This window comes from Cydia pomonella, chromosome 7 (genome assembly GCF_033807575.1).
Source record: "Cydia pomonella isolate Wapato2018A chromosome 7, ilCydPomo1, whole genome shotgun sequence".
In the NCBI taxonomy this organism is placed as follows: Eukaryota; Metazoa; Arthropoda; class Insecta; order Lepidoptera; family Tortricidae; genus Cydia; species Cydia pomonella.
This window is the reverse complement of record NC_084709.1, coordinates 12,651,466-12,670,933: the sequence shown is the minus strand read 5'-3', so window position 1 is coordinate 12,670,933 and position 19,468 is coordinate 12,651,466. Positions and strand designations below refer to the sequence as shown.

Sequence of the window (19,468 nt, the reverse complement as noted above, 5' to 3'; positions counted from 1 at the left end):
ACGTATTAGCAGTGTCAGTAATAATATGCAGTTATGCATACAACATTATTTACCAATGTTACGTCATCACCATCAGTCACACTGACTCATCTGTGACGCTAAGCAGCCCCAACAACGAGAACTGCCATATTTAGGTAATGGTAGCGTTTAGAGCTCGTTACACTTCGTTTTACTAACCAGAAATGGAGCTCAAACAAATAGCAAAAAATGTAAACAAACCAATTAAACGTAGATAATTACTTAGTAATCATGAACTCTTAAAGGAAGGTTAATGTCCTATCAATAATTTAATAATGAATACTCTTAAACTTATTCAATGATGTGTGTTTAGGTTTACCCACCCATCTCATGGTCTAAGATACATTAAGTATATGGAATGTGTACCCTAATCTGTTGTGTACCGAAAAATTTTTTTACCGTCCCATAAAAAATGGACCAGCTAAAATTTATGAAACAGTCAGAATTTTTATTCGCGATTTCGGGGTTGGTCCCATAGTAAAAGTTGCTCAATTTAAGCCCAAAACCTCCCTGGCAACGGAAATGCACATATTTTTTGGCCACCTTGTATATTACATTAATTTTTGGTTTGCCTAGTAAAATTGCGTACGGACATTTTTTTTTTCTTTACTAGTGTAATAGGCTGCCTTATTAAAGTTATTAACAAGTTGGAACTAATTGACGACCGGTCTGGCCTAGTGGGTAGTGACCCTGCCTATGAAGCTGATGGTCCCGGGTTCAAAAAGTTCAAATCCTGGTAAGAGCATATATTTGTGTGATGGACACGGATATTGTTTGTGAGTCATGGGTGTTTTCTATGTATTTAGGTATTTATAATTATATTATATATATATCGTTGTCTAGGTACCTACAACACAAGCCTTATTGAGCTTACTGTGGGACTTAGCCAATTTGTGTAATAACGTCCTATAATATTTATTTTATTTATACTCATCGAGACAATTCTGAAAGCCCAAAACACAATTAGGTTGCGTTGTTTTATCACAGAGTTCACTTGGCCACCTCATGTCTCCATCATCAGATCAGCTCGATGCACAGACCAACCCCTAGGCGGTTTTCTGTGGCTCGATGGTACCATAATATTGCACTGTCACTAGGGAATGATATATGGATAGGGAATGATCCCAGCTACTGCGTTTGTATAGAGAGAACCGGGAATTCCCGGTTCCGGTAATATATTTGTATAGAAAACCTACTGGTTTTGGTGTCCGGGAGCACTCTCCCTATAATTGTCACCCGACTTACATATGTATGCGAAATTTCTGCTCAATTGGAAACCAAGAAGTGGGTCAAATGAAGCTTCCAAAATTTGACCCATACAAACACAGTAACAGGGAAAGTTAAATGAAAGCTTGTAAAATATTTAGCCACTAAATGTCCGTCAGCTGCCCAAATTCCCATCGAACACATTATTTATGAACGTTAAATTGTCCATCAACGCTATCATTCATCAATCAGACGATATTCCACCATTATTCCACCGTACAAATGACTTTACCTTATCGGATTATAAGTATTACCTATAACCCTTTCAATCGTAAATCGTAAACACGCTCTAGAATATTATTACAAATACAAAAGAGACTGTCCGTAACGGAAGTAAAATTCAAATTTACAGAAATGTAACACGATACGAGCTTGCTAAAGTGAATCTGAATGGATAAAATACCGGAGTCGGAAAATATCCCTAAATATCCCTCGATACTGTTAGTTTTTGGGGTTCCGTAGCTAAAATGGCAAAAATGGAACCCGTATAGTTTCGCCATGTCCGTTTGTCCGTCCGTCTGTCTGTCTGTATGGCACAGTAATTTTACTCTGAAACTATGTAACGAAATTAATTGAAATTTGTAACGTATGTAGGTATGTTTTGTGAGCCGCTACCGCTACTAAGTTAATGCCGCAACGTGTTATGGCTCCTCTACACGATGGACCATCATAGTGGTCCACTAAGCTGGGCCAGCGTGTAGAGAGGGTAGTGGTGTCGGATAGCTTAAGGCGCGCGGGATGGCGATGGGATGGCCGCGGTGTCGGTTTTTCGTCCGCACATCAAAGGCAGTGGGCCAGCGATGGCTGTCCGCATCTACACGTGGCCCATCCCACAGTGCGTGCTCGAACGCGGTCGAGTGAGGACGTTCGTGCTGCAGTGGCGGATTAACCGAACAGCAGAAAAAGCATATGCTAAGGGCCCCGCGCCTTAGGGGGGCCCCGCGCACCGACCCTGACCATGCGATTTCGGCACGCGGAACCGGCCAAGTTTAAGTAGTACTCGCACTCCGCGGATCCCGTACTATCACATTTTATTTACAATGTATTTGTTTCGTAAGTCAGTAACAATATTGATCAATTATTATTATTCTTTATTATTCTGTTATTTTTCTTTATAATACCAAATTTAAATAATTTTTAGGCTTACGCAAAGACCAAGAGCAGAGTTTAGCATAAAACCGAAGGTGCAGAGTGTCTCAAAACTTTTGTGCATGATTAAGCTGCAGGAAACAGCAGAGCTCGGAAACGAACAAAAGAAGATTATATCCGAAAATAATAACTTTATAAAAATAATTTTAGAAGGTTTTTGAATACCGTTATTCGCTTTGAAAGACCTTATCCAACCGTACGCCACACTGTAGGGTCAAAGCAAAAAAAATCTACGAAAAAACATTTTGTATGGGAGGTACCCTAAATTTTTTTTATAAGTAGTTTTTATTTTACCGTTCTGTCGCAATGCATGATTTGTGTATCCATGCCAAATTACAGCTATCTAGCACTAACGATCACGGAGCAAACCCTCGAACAGACGGACATGGTGAAACTATAAGATACACTGCATAACATGTTACAAACTAATCGAGAACGAGTCAAAAAAAATTAAGACATCGTAAAAATGTTGTGATGGTACTGAATCCTCGGGGTGCGAGTTCGACTCGCACCTAATCTTTTTTTTTTCAAACCAGGGGGCCCCGCAAGCTATTGTGCTAAGGGCCCCGCGCCTTCTTAATCCGCCCCTGTCGTGCTGTGTATTATTTTGATTAAAAATGACTAGTATGCTGGCGCATCACGAAAGAATAAAGTTTTTAGAGTTATATCGGGGAGAAAGCGTAACATGGAACCCCAAACATAAAGACCAAAACTATAGAAATAAGGTAGCAGGATATTTAAAAAAAAAGTTTTTAAAACAAATAGTGCACAAATTAATTAGAGGATTAGGAAAATTACTTATACATTACGCAGACATCTGTATATAGAGTACATTCACAATTTAAATAAATAAATATACCAATAATAAAAGAAATAAATATTAGGGGAGAAGTGGCATGAAAGAGCCAGGTTTTGAAAGAGCCACTTGCAATATTTCGGTAGTTTTAGAACAGATTTGGTTGGCAATATTATTTTTAGATGGCAACACTGATTTCCCGTCACCCACAAACATTTGACAGTTCGCCGAAACCAACCGCCATCGGTGCATTGAGTCGAAGTTTTAGGCACTCAAAAGTAAGTTTTTTGTTTCATTTTAGTTGTTTTTTGGTATTTTTTTGTTAACAATTATAGGCAAATGGGTTATAGACTCAGTTGGTGCATATATTTGGCTTTGCAGTTGCATAAAAACTTATCTGCTAAAGGTCTGATATTGTTGTTATTTTGAAGGTTATATATATTTTTGGAACAAGTCGTGAAAGAGCCGGGTCAGTGGGCATTGAAAAAGCCGGCTCTTTCATAACTGGCTCCTTCATAAACTTGAATTTGTTTTTTGTAAATAATATAAAATAATACTAATATACGTACAATGTACGTATAATATACGTACATTTTTTCATAATATTATTAAATTAATTGCTTCAGATATTTCAATATGGAGAAAGTTGGTCCAAAAAAAACGAAAAAGACCCAATAAATCGGTAATTGAAGAGGCAGTTGCTGAAGTTTTAGGAAAGCGCCAGTCTATAAATAAAACTGCACTTGCCTTAAATATATCGCGGGCTTATTTAGCAAAAATAGTTAAAAAAGTAAAGAATACTGGTGAATTACCATATAAACACTGTCCTAATATAGGAAATAAGCGTATTTTCACATCGGAGCAGGAAAATATGCTTGCGGATTATTTAAAGACTGCTTCTAAAATGTGCTATGGCTTAACAAGGCATCAAACTAAGAAACTGGCATTTGATTATGCCAAAGCCAATGATATTTGCCCAGATAAATGGAAAGAAGCCGAAACTGCTAGTGATGATTGGCTCAAAGGATTTATGAGCAGACACAAAGATTTAAGTGTGAGAAAATCTGAAAGCACTTCTCTATCCCGTGCAACATCCTTTAACAAAACAAATGTAGGAATGTTTTTTGAGAAATTAAGCATTGTTTTACGCAAACACAATTTTCCTCCCCATATGATTTTTAATGCCGACGAAACAGGCTGCAGTACAGTCACCAATCCCCCTAAAATCATAGCTGAAAAAGGTTCCAAACAAATTGGACAAGTATCTTCAGCCGAACGAGGAACGTTGGTGACAACTCTGTTCTTTATGTAGTTATTTTTTTTGATAATTTTCATAATTACGCGTTGTTATACTAACCGGCTCTTTCAAAACTTATGGCAGCTCTTTCAATACCGAGCTGTGATGAAAGAGCCGAATGACACATTTTTTTGAAATGCATATTTCGTTGATTTTTATATATTATTTAAGATTTTTTTGTACGAAATTACGTACTCAAATAAACAAAGAATATTTTTTAAAATAAAAAAATACTCCTTTTTCATTACATGTAGTATTTTTTCCTCCGTAAAGAAAACTGGCTCTTTCATGCCACTTCTCCCCTACATATCTAAATATATGTACATAAGTACATAAATTATATATATGCACAATATATACCTACACAGCGGCACATTAAGGAAGAGACAAGTAATGATTTTTAGTAGGGTTTCAAAGCTTTGAAGAGTTTATTGCCCAAATAAATTGATTTAGTTGACAACCTGTCTGGCCTAGTGGGTAGTGACCCTGCCTATGAAGCCGATGGTCCCGGGTTCAAATCCTGGTAAGGGCATTTATTCGTGTGATGAGCATGGATATTCGTTCCGGAGTCATGGATGTCTTCTATGTATTTAAGTATGTATTTATACATATGTATATTATATGTATATCGTTGTCTAAGTACCCACAACCCAAGCCTTAATGAGCTTTCCGTGGGACTTAGTCAATTTGTGTAATACTGTTCTATAATAAGTACTTTATTTTATTTATTTATTTATTGCGATGGATAGATAACATCCACCATAATCTTCTACGTCATTTCTTTTTAATTACTTTATTATTGTGCAGATTAAGAAAAGGTCGGTACATTGCGTATAAATAAATTGCTGCAGCGGCTAATGCGTCCACGTCCATCTTGGAAAACGAATAGATCGCAACTGAATGTCGCCGTGTAGTGGCGTGTCAGCCATCGCCTGGCCATCTCGCTGGCCCAGCGCTGGGCCATCGTGAAGAGGAGCCATGACACATCATTCGTTAGGTCAAAATATTAAGTTTGCAAGGAGTGTATTTTGATTTTGCGAATACTTTTGGAAATAATAGCTTTATAAGTCCAAAATACTTAATATATTGCCTTCCCCAACCCCTCCAACTTTTCAACCAAGCAAATATGAAAAAAAAAACAGATACTAAAGCTAAACCTTCAACGAAAATTATTTTGAACGTGATCGGTTGAGTCAATGATATGCTTTTTTTCCAAAAAAACTAATTAAAACGACAAAGTTGTATGGTTTTTTGTATTGCATGAATGTACGGAACCTCCCATTATGCATGGTCCAACCCGCACTTGGTCGGTTTTTTAGTGTTCCGTAGTCAACTAGGAACCCTTATAGTTTCGCCATGTCCGTCTGTCTGTCTGTCTGTCCGAGGCTTTGCTCCGTGGTCGTTAGTGCTAGAAAGCTGAAATTTGGCATGGATATATAAATCAATAAAGCCGACAAAGTCGTATACAATAAAATCTAAAAATTTAATTTTTTTAGGGTATCTCCCCTACACGTAAAGTGGGGGTGAAATTTTTTTTTCGCTTCATCCCTAGAGTGTGGGGTATCGTTGGAAAGGTCTTTCAAAACTAATAGGGGTTTTCAAGAAACATTTTTTGATAAAGTGAATATATTCGGAGATAATCGCTCCGAAAGAAAAAAAAAATGTGTCCCCCCCCCCCCTCTCTAACTTTTGAACCATAGGTCCAAAAAATATGAAAAAAATCGTGGAAGTAGAACTTAAGAAATACATTAAATGAAAACTATAGCGGACATGATCAGTTTAGCTGTTTTTGAGTTATCCCAAAAAGTTTTCCCTTCATAGTAAAAAAGACTTACTTTAATTAGGTACTGATTATGCAAATTTGCCTATTTGTTTAACTCGGGTGAAAGGTACCGTTTCATCCCTTGGTTAACAATTTACTATACTTTAAGCTCCAGTTTAGCTTATTGTGACGGAAGAGTAACTACGGGACCCTACACTGAGCGTGGCCCGACATGCTCTTGGCCGGTTATTGTTGAATCTATTGTTCCATTGGTACCTATAAAAATATGACACAACAATACATGGAACATGAAATTTGTATAACTTCTACATAAGTAGGTACGTATACGAACAATGATTAGTAATAGGTAGGTACCATGACGACGTAGGTCTATCGATTACCTATAGTCATAGCCATTGTTAGGCCCAAACAATAAGTACCTAATCGAATTATTTTTTCCTGTTCATTCCGTCTACATTTTACTACATTTATGGTTAACATCAAGCTAATCTAAATTCTAATGCTGCCATATTTAATAGCCGTAGATTGGATAATACTGTGGCTGCCGCCTGCCCACTCATGCTTGACTTCATAGAGTTGTTTCCTCATGCTTAAAAACTGTATCATGCGCATCACAGGTCCATTAGCTACAGCGACTACAGCGTGTCTGCATGAGGGTTGGCGTTAACAAAATCCGTGATGAAGCCGGAATAAATTTGACTTTTGTTCAGCAGACAGGTATAACACAAACGCAAAATGGGCAAATATGCCAATAGAAATCGGGTGTTTCTGTTCTAGCCGCCTCGTATTGTTAATTTTTCAATCAAAAGTAGTAAAGATTTATACCTAGGCATAAAATTATTAAAATTACCTGCCATAGAGGCGCTGCTCATCCTTCCTCGACTAAAATCAATTTTGGATTATTATTAGCTAACTTTAAAAATGAAAATTCAATCACTACTATAAAAGGAATATGTAAAGATGTTGAATTCTTGTGACAGTGATGGCAAACTATTTCAAGTAATATTTTTCGAGTAACTTTGGCAACCTGCCAGTATAGAAACAAAACACATATTTTTATATTAATAAGCATTTCATAGAAAAAATGCTTAGGTATTTATGTTATTCGACCATGATAAATATAAAATGCAAGTATATTCAAAAATAACGAATAAATACATTTTTAGTTCATATAGCTATTAAGAATATTCAAAATTATTACGAACGCAGGCATTCATTTTATGGCCTTTGCAAACCTCATAAAGAGTTGCATGCGATTTGCGATACATTGTGGCAATTATCTTAAATTGTATGCCATTTGTTGTAAAGTCTGTAGAAGCCCTTAAATGATATTGACATTAGTATGACGGATGACATATGACATTGACATGACAGTGTCAGACAGACACGCTCTGCCAGACAGACACCTCATGTTAAAATTGTTGAATAGAGCGAGGTTCAATTAAACTATGTTTTGATTTGTTAATACTGTTATTAGACTTAACACTTGAGCGAAGATATTGCAGTTGAGTTATATTAAAGTTTTAAAATGTAATAGACTATATTAATTGTATTCTTTTCTAAGTGTGCTTTTGCAAGAAACTGAAATGATTTACAAAAGCAATGTTTAATAGACGTACTATAAACAAGCAATTTCATTACAGCACTATGGCACCCGGCAAAAACCGCAGTAAGCGCTCCAACCAACATACCGAAAGGGACTATGCAGAGAGATTAAATGAGCTTACTGTAGCATCATCAGACGATAGCGATGACAGCAGCTCTGACAGAGAAGGAACCGAAGCCTCCTTTACAGTAGCCATGTGGGATTTGAATCACTGCGATCCTAAGAAATGCTCGGGAAGAAAACTTCTACGACACAATATAATAAAAAACTTAAAGCTCGGGCAGCGGTTTCCAGGATTAGTGCTATCTCCTGTTGGCACCCAATGCGTCAGTCCTAATGACAAGGACATTATTGAAAAATCAGGACTAGCAGTCATAGACTGTTCATGGGCTAAAATTGATGAAACACCTTTTGGTAGAATGAAATCACCTCACCCAAGGCTATTGCCTTTTTTAGTCGCAGCCAATCCCATAAACTATGGTAAACCTTACCAACTGAGTTGTGTGGAGGCATTGGCAGCCACGATGTATATAACGGGACATAAAAAGGAGGCACAGTTCTACCTTTCAAAGTTTTCATGGGGTCATTCCTTTTTAGAACTTAATAATGAAGCATTAGATCTGTATGCTGCATGTACCAATAGCAAAAGTGTTCTGGAAGCGCAGGCTAAATATCTGGAATCCGCTCAAAAGGAAGAAGACACAAGACCCATGTGGCCACCCAGTGATAGTGATTCAGAGCCAGAGGAGCACAGCTAGGACTTAAAATTTATCTTTTATGCTGTAAATTATTATTTTCATTGTTGACCAATTATATTTATTGTGCCCATATGTTATATTTTTTTTCCAATAATTGTTCTCTTCTTAGGTGATTTAACAATATCTGTTGAGACTACACAACACTGTTGTGGTTTGAAGCTAATTAATAACATAAAATGAAGAATTATATTACTGGCAACCTTAATTATTGCTTAATTTTTTGCTAATCAATTAACATGGTTCGAAGTCATACACATCTTAATACCGTAGGTACTCATTGGTGGCATCAAATATTTTTTGTATCATATGTTTGTAGACTCTGTACGGAAAGAGAAGGGTCATGGAATGTAAGGGAAGCCATACATTCTATGACTCTTCTCTTTCTGCACAGACTACAGTTCAGCCATTAGCCAAGTGTAAGCAAATAAATTTTAAAAATACAAATATAAAAAGTATAAGCTTCTGACTGAAGTAAAAAGTACAATGAAATACAGGGCCGGATTTAGGGGAGGCCAAACGGGGCTACTGCCCCGGGCCTCCACAAAAGAAGGGCCCCCACAATAGAGAATTCGGAAAATTTACCATTTTATTTGGAAAAAATTTGGGGCCAGGGGGCCTCCACTCCTTTATTGCCCGAGGCCTCCATACCTCTAAATCCGGTATTGATGAAATATTTGTATATAAACTTCAGTTCACGGTTTCATAACGCCATCTACAGAGTTAAAACTCAACTGTACAATTTTGACTATAGCGCCATCTATCACAACATTAACAATTTACATACTATGACCGTGAACGCAACCGACTTGCTTGGTATCCTCGCTCACGCTTTTTAAGTAAGGTACGCGACAATACAGCTTAAGCAAAAGTTCATAGATGGCGCTGTAAGAAATAAAGTTGTAAATCAAGTTTATGGGGTTCGTGGACCGGTAAAGCTAAAGCTACTGTTCGTTCTTAGTTTGCGATTGCGTTTGAATGCGTAAGCCGGTTTTGTAGCGCTCTAATTCTACGTCAGAAACTCGCGGAGAAACTTGTTTCGGACTTTCTTTGAGTGGTGAAAATAAGTGTGAGTGATTATTGTGTGTTTTAATTTGAAGTGACCAATTATTTGCAACTTTGGAGTTAAGGTTAACAATTAGTTCCAGGACTTTAAAGGTAAGTTAAGTTGAATGCAACCTGTCGCGCAGGTGTCTCAAGTCACTAACCTCTTTGATGATTGTTCAACTTACAACTTTTGATCGTGATTGGTTATTATTTCATTCATCCCGGTGCTTCTGTTCGTAATAGAAAAGTAATATACGTAGACATATCTGTACCTAAGAAGTTCCTTTAACTTTCGCATTCCAATTGCAATGTCCATGTCCAAACACAATTTTTTTTGGGTTTTATTAAGAACTTGGTCACTTTTTCTTAGTATGACATTTATTTTCAGTTCATAATTTATATAGTAGTTTTTCTACTTGAAATAAAAACAAATTAAAATATTTTCTGAAAAAAATTACTATACTAATGGTACGGAACCCTTCCTGTGCGAGTCCGACTCGCACTTGGCCGGTTTTTAATTTAATTTTTTTGTACGTTTTAAATAAAAACTAGTAATCGATATGTTCCCTCAAACATAACCGAGTTTTAGAAGCAATTTTCATATTTTTAGGTTTTGTGCATACCTATTCTGTTAATTTTTTAAAGTGCATTTTAGACCTACCTATGTTCGTGATTATTTTCTATCGAGCGAAAGCTGATAAACTCAGGATGCGAAATTGCGAATCGATACAGTCCCTCGAGAAAGGCCACAAGAATGCTACTGTCACTACTGAAGGCAGCAGTATTTTTTTATATACTCTTTACCGTCTCCAGGTGTAAGTATGTATATTGTATCTTACGTTATCTAAATAAAATAATCAAATACAGTAAAATAAAATAAGTATAGTAAGTTATTGCAGGCACCATTCGTTCTATGTCGTGTCTCTGCCCTATCCAGTCCGCTTTTGATCCTAGCCAGAGAAGAAAATAGGGCTTATTGTGATTAGCCCGGTTTTTCATTATCAGAAAGCACGTTACCTACTCAACAGTTATACCTAATAGAAATATAAAATTATATTTTCATAGGTATTACGTTAGTTGAGTTTGTTCCATCAATATTACATAAGAGTTAAATACAAAATACATGCTCCTTATTGGCACACTTCAGTTTCAAGGAAAAACAATTGATTAAAGATAGAGGCAGACAATAAGTGGTCTTATCGCTAATGAGCGATCTCTTTCAGACAACCTTTGGGTACCTACCTAGCTTAAATCAATAATTGGTACCTAATAGTTAATTATTTGGGAAGAGACGGGGTTTGATTGAACCCACGACAACACAATGGTTAAACGCTAGGCTTCCAGCGCCACCCAGCGCTTACTTACTTATCTACTCGTAAGTATAATAATTATGGCCTAACCGTGACTGTACTAAATGCGTTGAATAATACTCACCTGCTTATTGCGACGAAACTAGAAGACTAAATTCATTAATGCTATCTTTCCACCTTAAGCTCTTGCAAAAAGAATACCTACTAAGCTAGCAAATGATTTATCAAATAAATGATTTTTATCACAGTCCTAATTGTTTAAACCTACTTGCTTAATGGCAACTATATTTTTACTTGAAAAATAATTGTCAAACATGTGTCAACCACGACAAACCTATGATACTCAACTATATGATTTGAAATATTTCGATATGATATTATGATACACTCATGTCATTTAATGTTAAAAGAAGTGCAATTATGGTTTCTGTACCAAGAATTAACGTTAAACACTATAATAGTCATTGACAATCGCGTTACAAATAATATAGTTGGTTTACTATAAGACTTATAGGTAGTAGTTTGCTATAATATCGCCCATGGTTATGAAGAAGAGGCACCTACCTACGGAACTACGGATGGACCTCTTTCAACAGTGTTGCAAGAAGGTTCTCTTTCGTCCTCATTTTCAAGATGTAGGTGAGTAGAATCAAATTTAGCTCCTTAGTATTTATAGTAGGGGTAAGGGCTAACCCTGTCGTCGAACTGGCCAATTTTATTTAGATGTCCATGTTGATATTTAACTTTCTATATGTATGGTCTGTCTGACAGATCTCAGAATAATACACTGAGCAGAGGAACAAAAGTGTAAGGTAGTATCTTTCTAACTAACTGCCTAGGTGTAATGTAAATACCATGAGATGAACCTCATGCATTTCAGGGTCAGGATTTCTTTGTTTCTGCGCCGTGCACTCAATCTAGTGCAGGTTTTCTAAACAGCCAACATAAGGATAAGGTCAAAACTCGCATAGTTCGAAAAACCCAAATCGATAGGGCAACGCAGAATGCACGCGGCAGAGTACTGAGGGCACTGTAATATACCTACGAACAAGGGTCCTCCCCTCTGACTCATAAAGAGGGTGGCATTGGCTCTCCCCCTCACTTTTGAGGGTTTGGTCGATATTGCTCTCTTTTGTTTTCGCACTTGGAACTCACTACTAAGTCGATTTAGTGCTATGCTTAGATTAGGTATTACCTAGATTATAACCTATTTCGATTTTGAATCTGATCGTAGTTCTGTAGAGGGCGCCAGCGGGACCCTGGCAACTAAACCGACGCCTTTAGTTCGTAATTTCGTCTGGTTTATAAGGTTAGACCAAGACAAGTCTGCAACGATTTTGATAGCACACACAGTGCAAGTGTTATTTATACGTCATAATTTCATAGAAGTTTGATGTTTAAAATAACACTTGCACTGCGTGTTATTTTAAACATCAATAATTGATAATTTGTCTAGATTTTTTCTAACGTTGTTTGTACAGTAGGTAAAATTATTCGCTTAGCACCCCTGCATACATTTTAATATGCAGGGGTACTAAGCTTATAGTTTTGCTGATGACTTTACATTGACGGCAATGGTATTTTAATGTCAAATCTAGCAGCATTTTTTAACTAGAATTTAAAGGCGACTTAGTTATGTAATGAATTAAGCAGGTAATTGAATTAAAAGTACAGTTCGCCCCAAAATTTAGGGGTTTCGTTTCGCGGTCGTTGACCTTTGGGGCACAAAATGCAAGGGGCGTTGCATTATCACTCGATCGATCAGAATAGATACTCATTGCTGTCAGTCAAATAATCCCATTTTGGTTTATTGTTGCCATTGTTGGAATAATCTTTATGCCTCAATTTGTACATTTTTCCGCTGCTATGGTCGCATTACCAAGCGAAATGTACCTGATAATAACTGTCCCAAATTATTAACATACTTAATTGATAAGTTTTATTAACAAATATTTAACCCGGTGCGGTAGTATATGTACATATATGTCTTAAGAGTGTACATTTCTTAGTTCAACTAGCATATGTAATATATATATATGGACACTATGGACTAATAAGCAGTAAACATGATTTTTCACTTTTTCACAGAAGAAATGTAGCTTTAGCTAATAATGGAAAAATCGTACTGAATATTAAACAACTGTGTACCTCAATGTACCTATTAATTGTTTAATTTTAATCATAGACAAATGACTAAAATAATAGCCGCAAACAGCTCAAGTAGCTGGTGTTGTACGCTACCATATGATTTGTATAGTGAAACGCCGCTATGAATTGACCCTTATATTTACGAAGCTAAGACCTACCGTTTAACCGATATATATATATAAACTGTCAACCTTGACAGTTCTTAGCTACGTCAACATTCTTTTTTAGGGTTCTGTAGCCAAATGGCATAAAACGGAACCTTTATAGTTTCGCCATGTCCGTCTGTCTGTCTGTCTGTCTGTCCGAGGCTTTGCTCCGTGGCCGTTAGTGCTAGAAAGCTGAAATTTGGCATGGATATATAAATCAATAAAGCCGACAAAGTCGTACAATAAAATCTAAAAATTTTTTTTTTTAGGGTACCTCCCCTACACGTAAAGTGGGAGTGAAATTTTCTTTTCGCTTCAACCCTAGAGTGTGGGGTATCGTTGGAAAGGTCTTTCAAAACTAATAGGGGTTTTCATGAAACATTTTTTGATAAAGTGAATATATTCGGAGATAATCGCTCCGAAAGTAAAAAAAATGTGTCCCCCCCTCTAACTTTTGAACCATAGATCCAAAAAATATGAAAAAAATCGTGGAAGTAGAGCTTAAGAAAGACATTAAATGAAAACTATAGCGGACATGATCAGGTTAGCTGTTTTTGAGTTATCGCAAAAAGTTGTCCCTTCATAGTAAAAAGACTTACTTTAATTAAAACTGATTATGCAAATTTGCCTATTTGTTTAACTCGGGTGAAAGGTACCGTTTCATCCCTTGGTTAACAATTTACTATACTTAAAGCTCCAGTTTAGCTTATTGTGACGGAAGAGTAACTAAGGTACGGAACCCTACACTGAGCGTGGCCCGACATGCTCTTGGCCGGTTATTTGTCTTGTTTCTGACCACTCTATCACGCTTGTATTTGTGTCAAATAAATAAAAAAGTCGAGTGCTAATTGTGTGTCTTTCTAGCTGTAGATTTTAATTTACTTGAGAAAAATAAAAAAATATATTTCATCTCATACATAAAAACTACACCCCGTCACATTTTTTTGGGACAAAAAACAAGACAACGAAAATAATTTTGACCCAGCTGCGTTTCAGTATCTAGTCACTTTTGTTTCTATTTCTATCTGTAGTCAGTCTAAGTTATCTCGGCAGCTCGGCACCGACATGAACAAAACAAGTGAGGCAGTGTCATTATAAATGTCATATTTTCATAGAAATTTGGCATGAATTTGTCATTACAAATGCTATGCCGTTTTCTTGATCTGACTAGACTTCTGACGTAATATTTTCAGTTATAATATTTTACACTAGTGCATATCCGCGTTTTAGTAATAAGATTAAATATAGGTAATAAAATTCAAGAGACGAAACCTTACCCAACGGTAAATCATTAAATTATGAATTCAATTTGAATCGGATCTTATCAGTCGCCGTTTGAGAAAACGTGTACAACTGTCTTCAAACAAGGGAAAATAATTTCAAACTCGTCCAATTCGAAGTATAAAAATAGGTATCAGTAAAGCCTTAGAGGGAATAAAAGCATTTCTTTGTCAAGACGTTATCACTTGCCGATGATTTAGGTACTTTGCTGAAATCAATAAAAACTGCTCAAAACGGTAATTCCAAACAATCTGTTCGATTTTCTTCTGTTTGATTTCCATTGTTCCATTCATATTTTATTTACTGAGAGATGAAGAAATCTTTCAGAAACGTATCGCATATATACATAGAACAATCGTCGTGTTATCAGATAATTTTGAGGACACGATCAAAGTATCTACGATTTGTACACTATACAGGTCTTTAATTCTAATCGTAAAAAACAATACACTCCTTTTTATGTGAATTTGTGTAAAGAAAGGGCTACTAAGAGTAAAGGAGTGTAAAGTATCGTAGCCGCAAGTTCTTTGGCTGAAGTAGCTGGTGGTGTAGGCTGCCGACTAACATCATGCTGCCAGCCAAACATGCGCGAGTGCACGCCTACGTGATGGATGATATTTAAAAATACAGGCCAATTCAATACTGACATCAGAATGATACTTGAACTTTGTTATTCAGTTATCACGTATTTCGCTTGTACTTGCGGACGAGACGCATAACATACACTACATATATGATATTCTGCGATATAGAGTATCTTTAGGTATTTAAATAAAAGTAAACAAACATTTATACATTTTCGGGTAGTTATGAGCGTTATGAGAGTTAGGAACGACGTGACTTAAATCTGCATCATGTAATGTTTTCTTCTACCCTCAACTGGCTTAAGGAGCTATTTGAGGGTAGATTTTGTTTACTTTTATATAAATATCTAAAGATACAGAGTTTTTTTTATCGTGCCATTCACGAAGACGCGTGCCTTGACTCGTATTGTCATGTCATTAACGCTGCGCGACACCGTGGATGACACGTACTATAGGTACCCTAAGTCGTATGTGATAAAATTTTGTCGCTAGACAAGTTTATCATCCTGATAGATTAACTTGATAAAATTTTATCGTCTTACGCCTTGTTAATAAGCTCTTTATTGATTTCAAATAGGTATGTCGTTAGATCAAACTAACGTCTAAACAGGTTTCGATATGGACAACTTATATAATTGAATTTAATGACACCGGCTTGAAGCTTCAGACGCGTTTAGCATAAATAATTGCCAATTATAAGGTTTAAATAGTTTTGAATGTCGGTAAATTGTAGTAAAGCCAGGTTCATAGATCTTATATTTGTTTAAAATAAAGGCGTTCTATTCCTCCGTGTACCGGTCTAGTTAATTAGTACTATTTTAATATTGTTAATACTCATACTCATACTTTAAGTAACTCTGCATGATACCTTTCCACGCCTGTCGTCGTTTATAGTTCCTCCACCACATACTTCAATCATCATTTTACATTCCATTCATAAAGTGCGTATGCCTCTATACCTGTGCAATATTGCTAAAATAGTAAAACGTAGATATATTATCACTCATTTATGCCAACATAGCAACTCGAGATAGCTTATCTAACCACGTATTTTACCAACATAAAAGTTAAGTATTCCGCTACACCGCTTCCGCGCTACCCCGGGCGGTTATGATTCCAAAGATTCCCCTTTTGAATAAGTTCGCCAAGTTTCTTTAGCATGACTATTCGAAATAACCGTGACGGTACCTTGTTAAGGCTAGGGGGTGTAAATTACTCTGCGTTTTGCTTTACTACGCTCTGGTGGCCTTTTAAGAAGTTGCTATTGCGAATATTAAGGCCGTTGATGGCACAGATAGACGGTTTTATATAAGTAGATGTTATTGCCTTTCATTTATCCTTTTAATTGAAGTTTTAAGTCTCCACATACTTGTAGGTGTCTACTACCTACTAGTACAACTCAACCGCACTATAAGTAAGGTAGGTACTTATCTCGTATTATGCAACCAACAAAAACGTTAAAAATTACTTTTCACGTCAGCAGCTCGAACAAGGGTAATTTGCTGCTTAAAAACAGTGAGTAAAATCGCATTTTGCTCACTGAGTGAGACAAAATAACATTCAAGTGACCTTTATATTCGAATGTCATTTCAACGTGCGGGACCTAATACAAGTTCGAAGTATTTGGATTCTATTGTCTTTGTCCCTTTCACGTCATTAGCAAAAAGAAAGAGACAAAAAAGTCTATACGTAATTCAACGGTATATTGACGGTTTATAATAGACCCTCAAAATAAGTCAGACCGCATCGTTCCAAAACAACCTACGAGTCTTCATTCGTAATAAGTAATTAATGAAATAAAAGCTTAAAATTTAATAAAAACACCATATTTTACGTATTTTATTATACAATCAAAACAATGAACTTATACAAATTTACGCAATTGTTACGCAGTAAATAATAAAATTCTACTTAATTACTTTTAACGATCTCTACTATAGTTGGCAATAATAGTAGTAAGTATCCATAATTCAGACCGTATCTTACAAAGTTTTTTTTTACAAAAAAAAGTTGTCGATTGAACTGTCAATTGATGTTCGGTAATTCATTATTTTCGTTTTATTTTATTGAAATTTCTTTCGTTTTGTTTTATTGCGGTAATTAAAGTTAATTGTTAGAATACCTTCAGAAAACATGAGTGAAATAGTGATCCGTCCGTCTGGATTAAATTTTTTCAGGTTGTATTTTTTGATGGCTGACTGACGTGAAAAATTTTGTGTACTACACGAGATCAAAGTTATTTACATCTCGTGCGCTTTTGAGACCCTTACTACGCTCAAGATTCTAAATTAGATTTATTATATTATATATTCTAAATTAGATATATATTAGATCTATTATAGAATCTTTCGCTTGCACGGGACTCAAAACAAGCACTCGAAGAAATATCAAACTTTGCTCTCTTGTTGTACAAATAACTATTAACATTTTATACTGATCCTTAAAATGGTAAAAATACTTTGAATATGTTTACAGTTCTTGTCTGTCTGTTACTTCATGCTTTAACCGCTGAACCGATTTCGATGAAATTTGGTATTAAGATAGTTTGTAGCCCGGGGAAGGACGTAGGCTAGTTTTTATCAATCATCATCATCATTCCATGCAAACAAAATCGCGAGCAAAAGCTAGTTTGAAATATATATTTTCTACTTATGTACTTAATCACTCTACCTTTTAAAACAAACTCCCCCGCAACATCTGTCGGTATGTTCGCGATAAACTCAAAACTACTGAACGGATTTCCTTGCGGTTTTCACCTATGAATAGAGTGATTTTTTTTAATTAACAATAGCATAGCATCTGACAAAGTATCAGCCGGGAGGCGATGACTGACGATATATGCTCCTGGCCCGCAGTCAAAGGTTTAGGTTTATAATTTGTTAACCCGTGAGAAAACAGGGCGGGTCGCTAGTACGGCCACGTCTGAAAATATCGATACGGACAAAGTATCCAAAATATCGACTACTAACGACTTTATGGCCCTAATATATGGGTCATAAAGTCGTGTATACATATTTTTGGCACTTCGATCTACATTTTGCTCCGTAAAACACAATTCTTAATTTGTTTTAATGCTGATTTGAAGTTGGTTTAAGAAAGTTAAGAATTGTTTTATTGTCTTATGAATGCCCCAAGTTTGAATTTAATTCTAACTCTAAGCTTAAGAGCGGAGTTTAAAACAGTTGCCTTGTGAAAGTTAGAATGAGCAATGAACTGGACCTAAGTATAACAATTAATTATATTTTAGTCTTCTTGACGGCTACTTATACGTAATTACATAAGTCTTCAAACTTATACCACAAAACTGTTTCTCTCAAATTTAGAGTGTCTAATAAAAGAATTAGCTACTTGCATTTATTGGCAAATGCATGTACTCGCAACTCACAATAAACACTAATCAATGTGTAAACTGGCCCCAAAGTAAAAATCAGTCACACTTAACCCGCAACCACACTTACCCTTATTGACCTTATCAAATACAAGATGTTTCCAAATACCGATGATCCGCTAAAGCCAGTAATCGGTTTCTTATTGTGACTGAGAAAAGTAGCCCATCCCTCAAATTTTTACCCAAATACGGCAAAGTAAAAGGAAGTTTATGATCCTAGTTGATATACGATTACGATCATGGTCTTAGGGGTCATCAGGATGATACATCTTTAATGTATAATAAGCATCACTTCGGCGTCATCTCCATGGCCAAATTACGGCTTCAAAAACCTTTCCCCCGTTTCGCCATTTTTCTTTATGTCTCTACAGTCTATCTGTTTATGCTTAGTACTGGGATCTTAATTGAGTCTATATTCCTCATAGCTATATCCTCCTGTCCACTATGATAATGTATGCGTGGAAACATATTAAAATGCCGCCGTCGCCGCCACCACGCCGCGCCGACACGGATAAAACATCTCACCCCTGTGTCGTTAGCGCTAACACCTCATTTGAATATTTTTGTGAAGCTTTCATGCATTAATCATAAATCAAAAACTGAGTGTGTGTGATTAAAAATGGAATTATTGCGTAATAACTCGTGCCTAAAAAAGACTCCTACTGAGCTCGTTGACTATTTTGCTTACATTGCTAAAAATATTTCATTTTAATTTTTTTGTTGAGTTGAAATTTATTCTTATACTGGATGTCTGCATTCTAGCTTAATCGAATAGTACTCGGGAATCAGATTTGTCACCAGTGGCTTTTGTAATTTTATGTACTTAATATAATATTTCCAGAAAAAACCAGCAATATTAATTATTTTATTTTATTTTAACGGATCAGAGCGTGA

At 36.1% G+C, this 19,468-nt stretch overlaps 3 protein-coding genes across 9 annotated transcripts in view; 2 read left to right on the top strand and 1 right to left on the bottom strand.

Annotated features, from left to right (window-relative positions):
* The window catches only part of LOC133519853 (calcyphosin-like protein), a 70,845-nt gene that overhangs the window by 30,907 nt on the left and 20,470 nt on the right, over nucleotides 1–19,468 (bottom strand). The window contains exon 1 of one of the 2 annotated variants that reach the window (XM_061853993.1): nucleotides 7,160–7,273. The exons of the other annotated variant lie outside the window; for it this stretch is intronic. Within the exon in view, the coding sequence (XP_061709977.1) occupies nucleotides 7,160–7,181 (22 nt within the window). The 5' untranslated portion in view covers nucleotides 7,182–7,273. Of the gene's footprint in view, nucleotides 1–7,159; nucleotides 7,274–19,468 lie in introns of those variants that run through there. 2 annotated transcript variants of the gene reach the window in all.
* On the top strand, nucleotides 7,657–8,745 carry LOC133519857 (18S rRNA aminocarboxypropyltransferase). Of its 2 annotated transcripts, none has more exons than XM_061854001.1 (2): nucleotides 7,657–7,813; nucleotides 7,953–8,745. In XM_061854001.1, the coding sequence occupies exon 2, from the start codon at nucleotides 7,957–7,959 to the stop codon at nucleotides 8,671–8,673; it is 717 nt and encodes a 238-aa protein (XP_061709985.1). In that variant the 5' UTR covers nucleotides 7,657–7,813; nucleotides 7,953–7,956; the 3' UTR covers nucleotides 8,674–8,745. The 2 variants fall into 2 exon arrangements, with proteins under 2 accessions (XP_061709985.1, XP_061709984.1); XM_061854000.1 differs by having other exon boundaries at nucleotides 7,672–7,839.
* The window catches only part of LOC133519849 (protocadherin-like wing polarity protein stan), a 219,077-nt gene continuing 208,939 nt past the window's right edge, over nucleotides 9,331–19,468 (top strand). For 2 of the 5 annotated variants that reach the window (XM_061853985.1, XM_061853986.1), the window contains exon 1: nucleotides 9,331–9,828. The gene's annotated coding sequence lies outside the window, so the exon portion shown is untranslated. Of the gene's footprint in view, nucleotides 9,829–10,226; nucleotides 11,667–19,468 lie in introns of those variants that run through there. The other 3 variants (XM_061853982.1, XM_061853984.1, XM_061853983.1) reach the window with 2 other exon arrangements.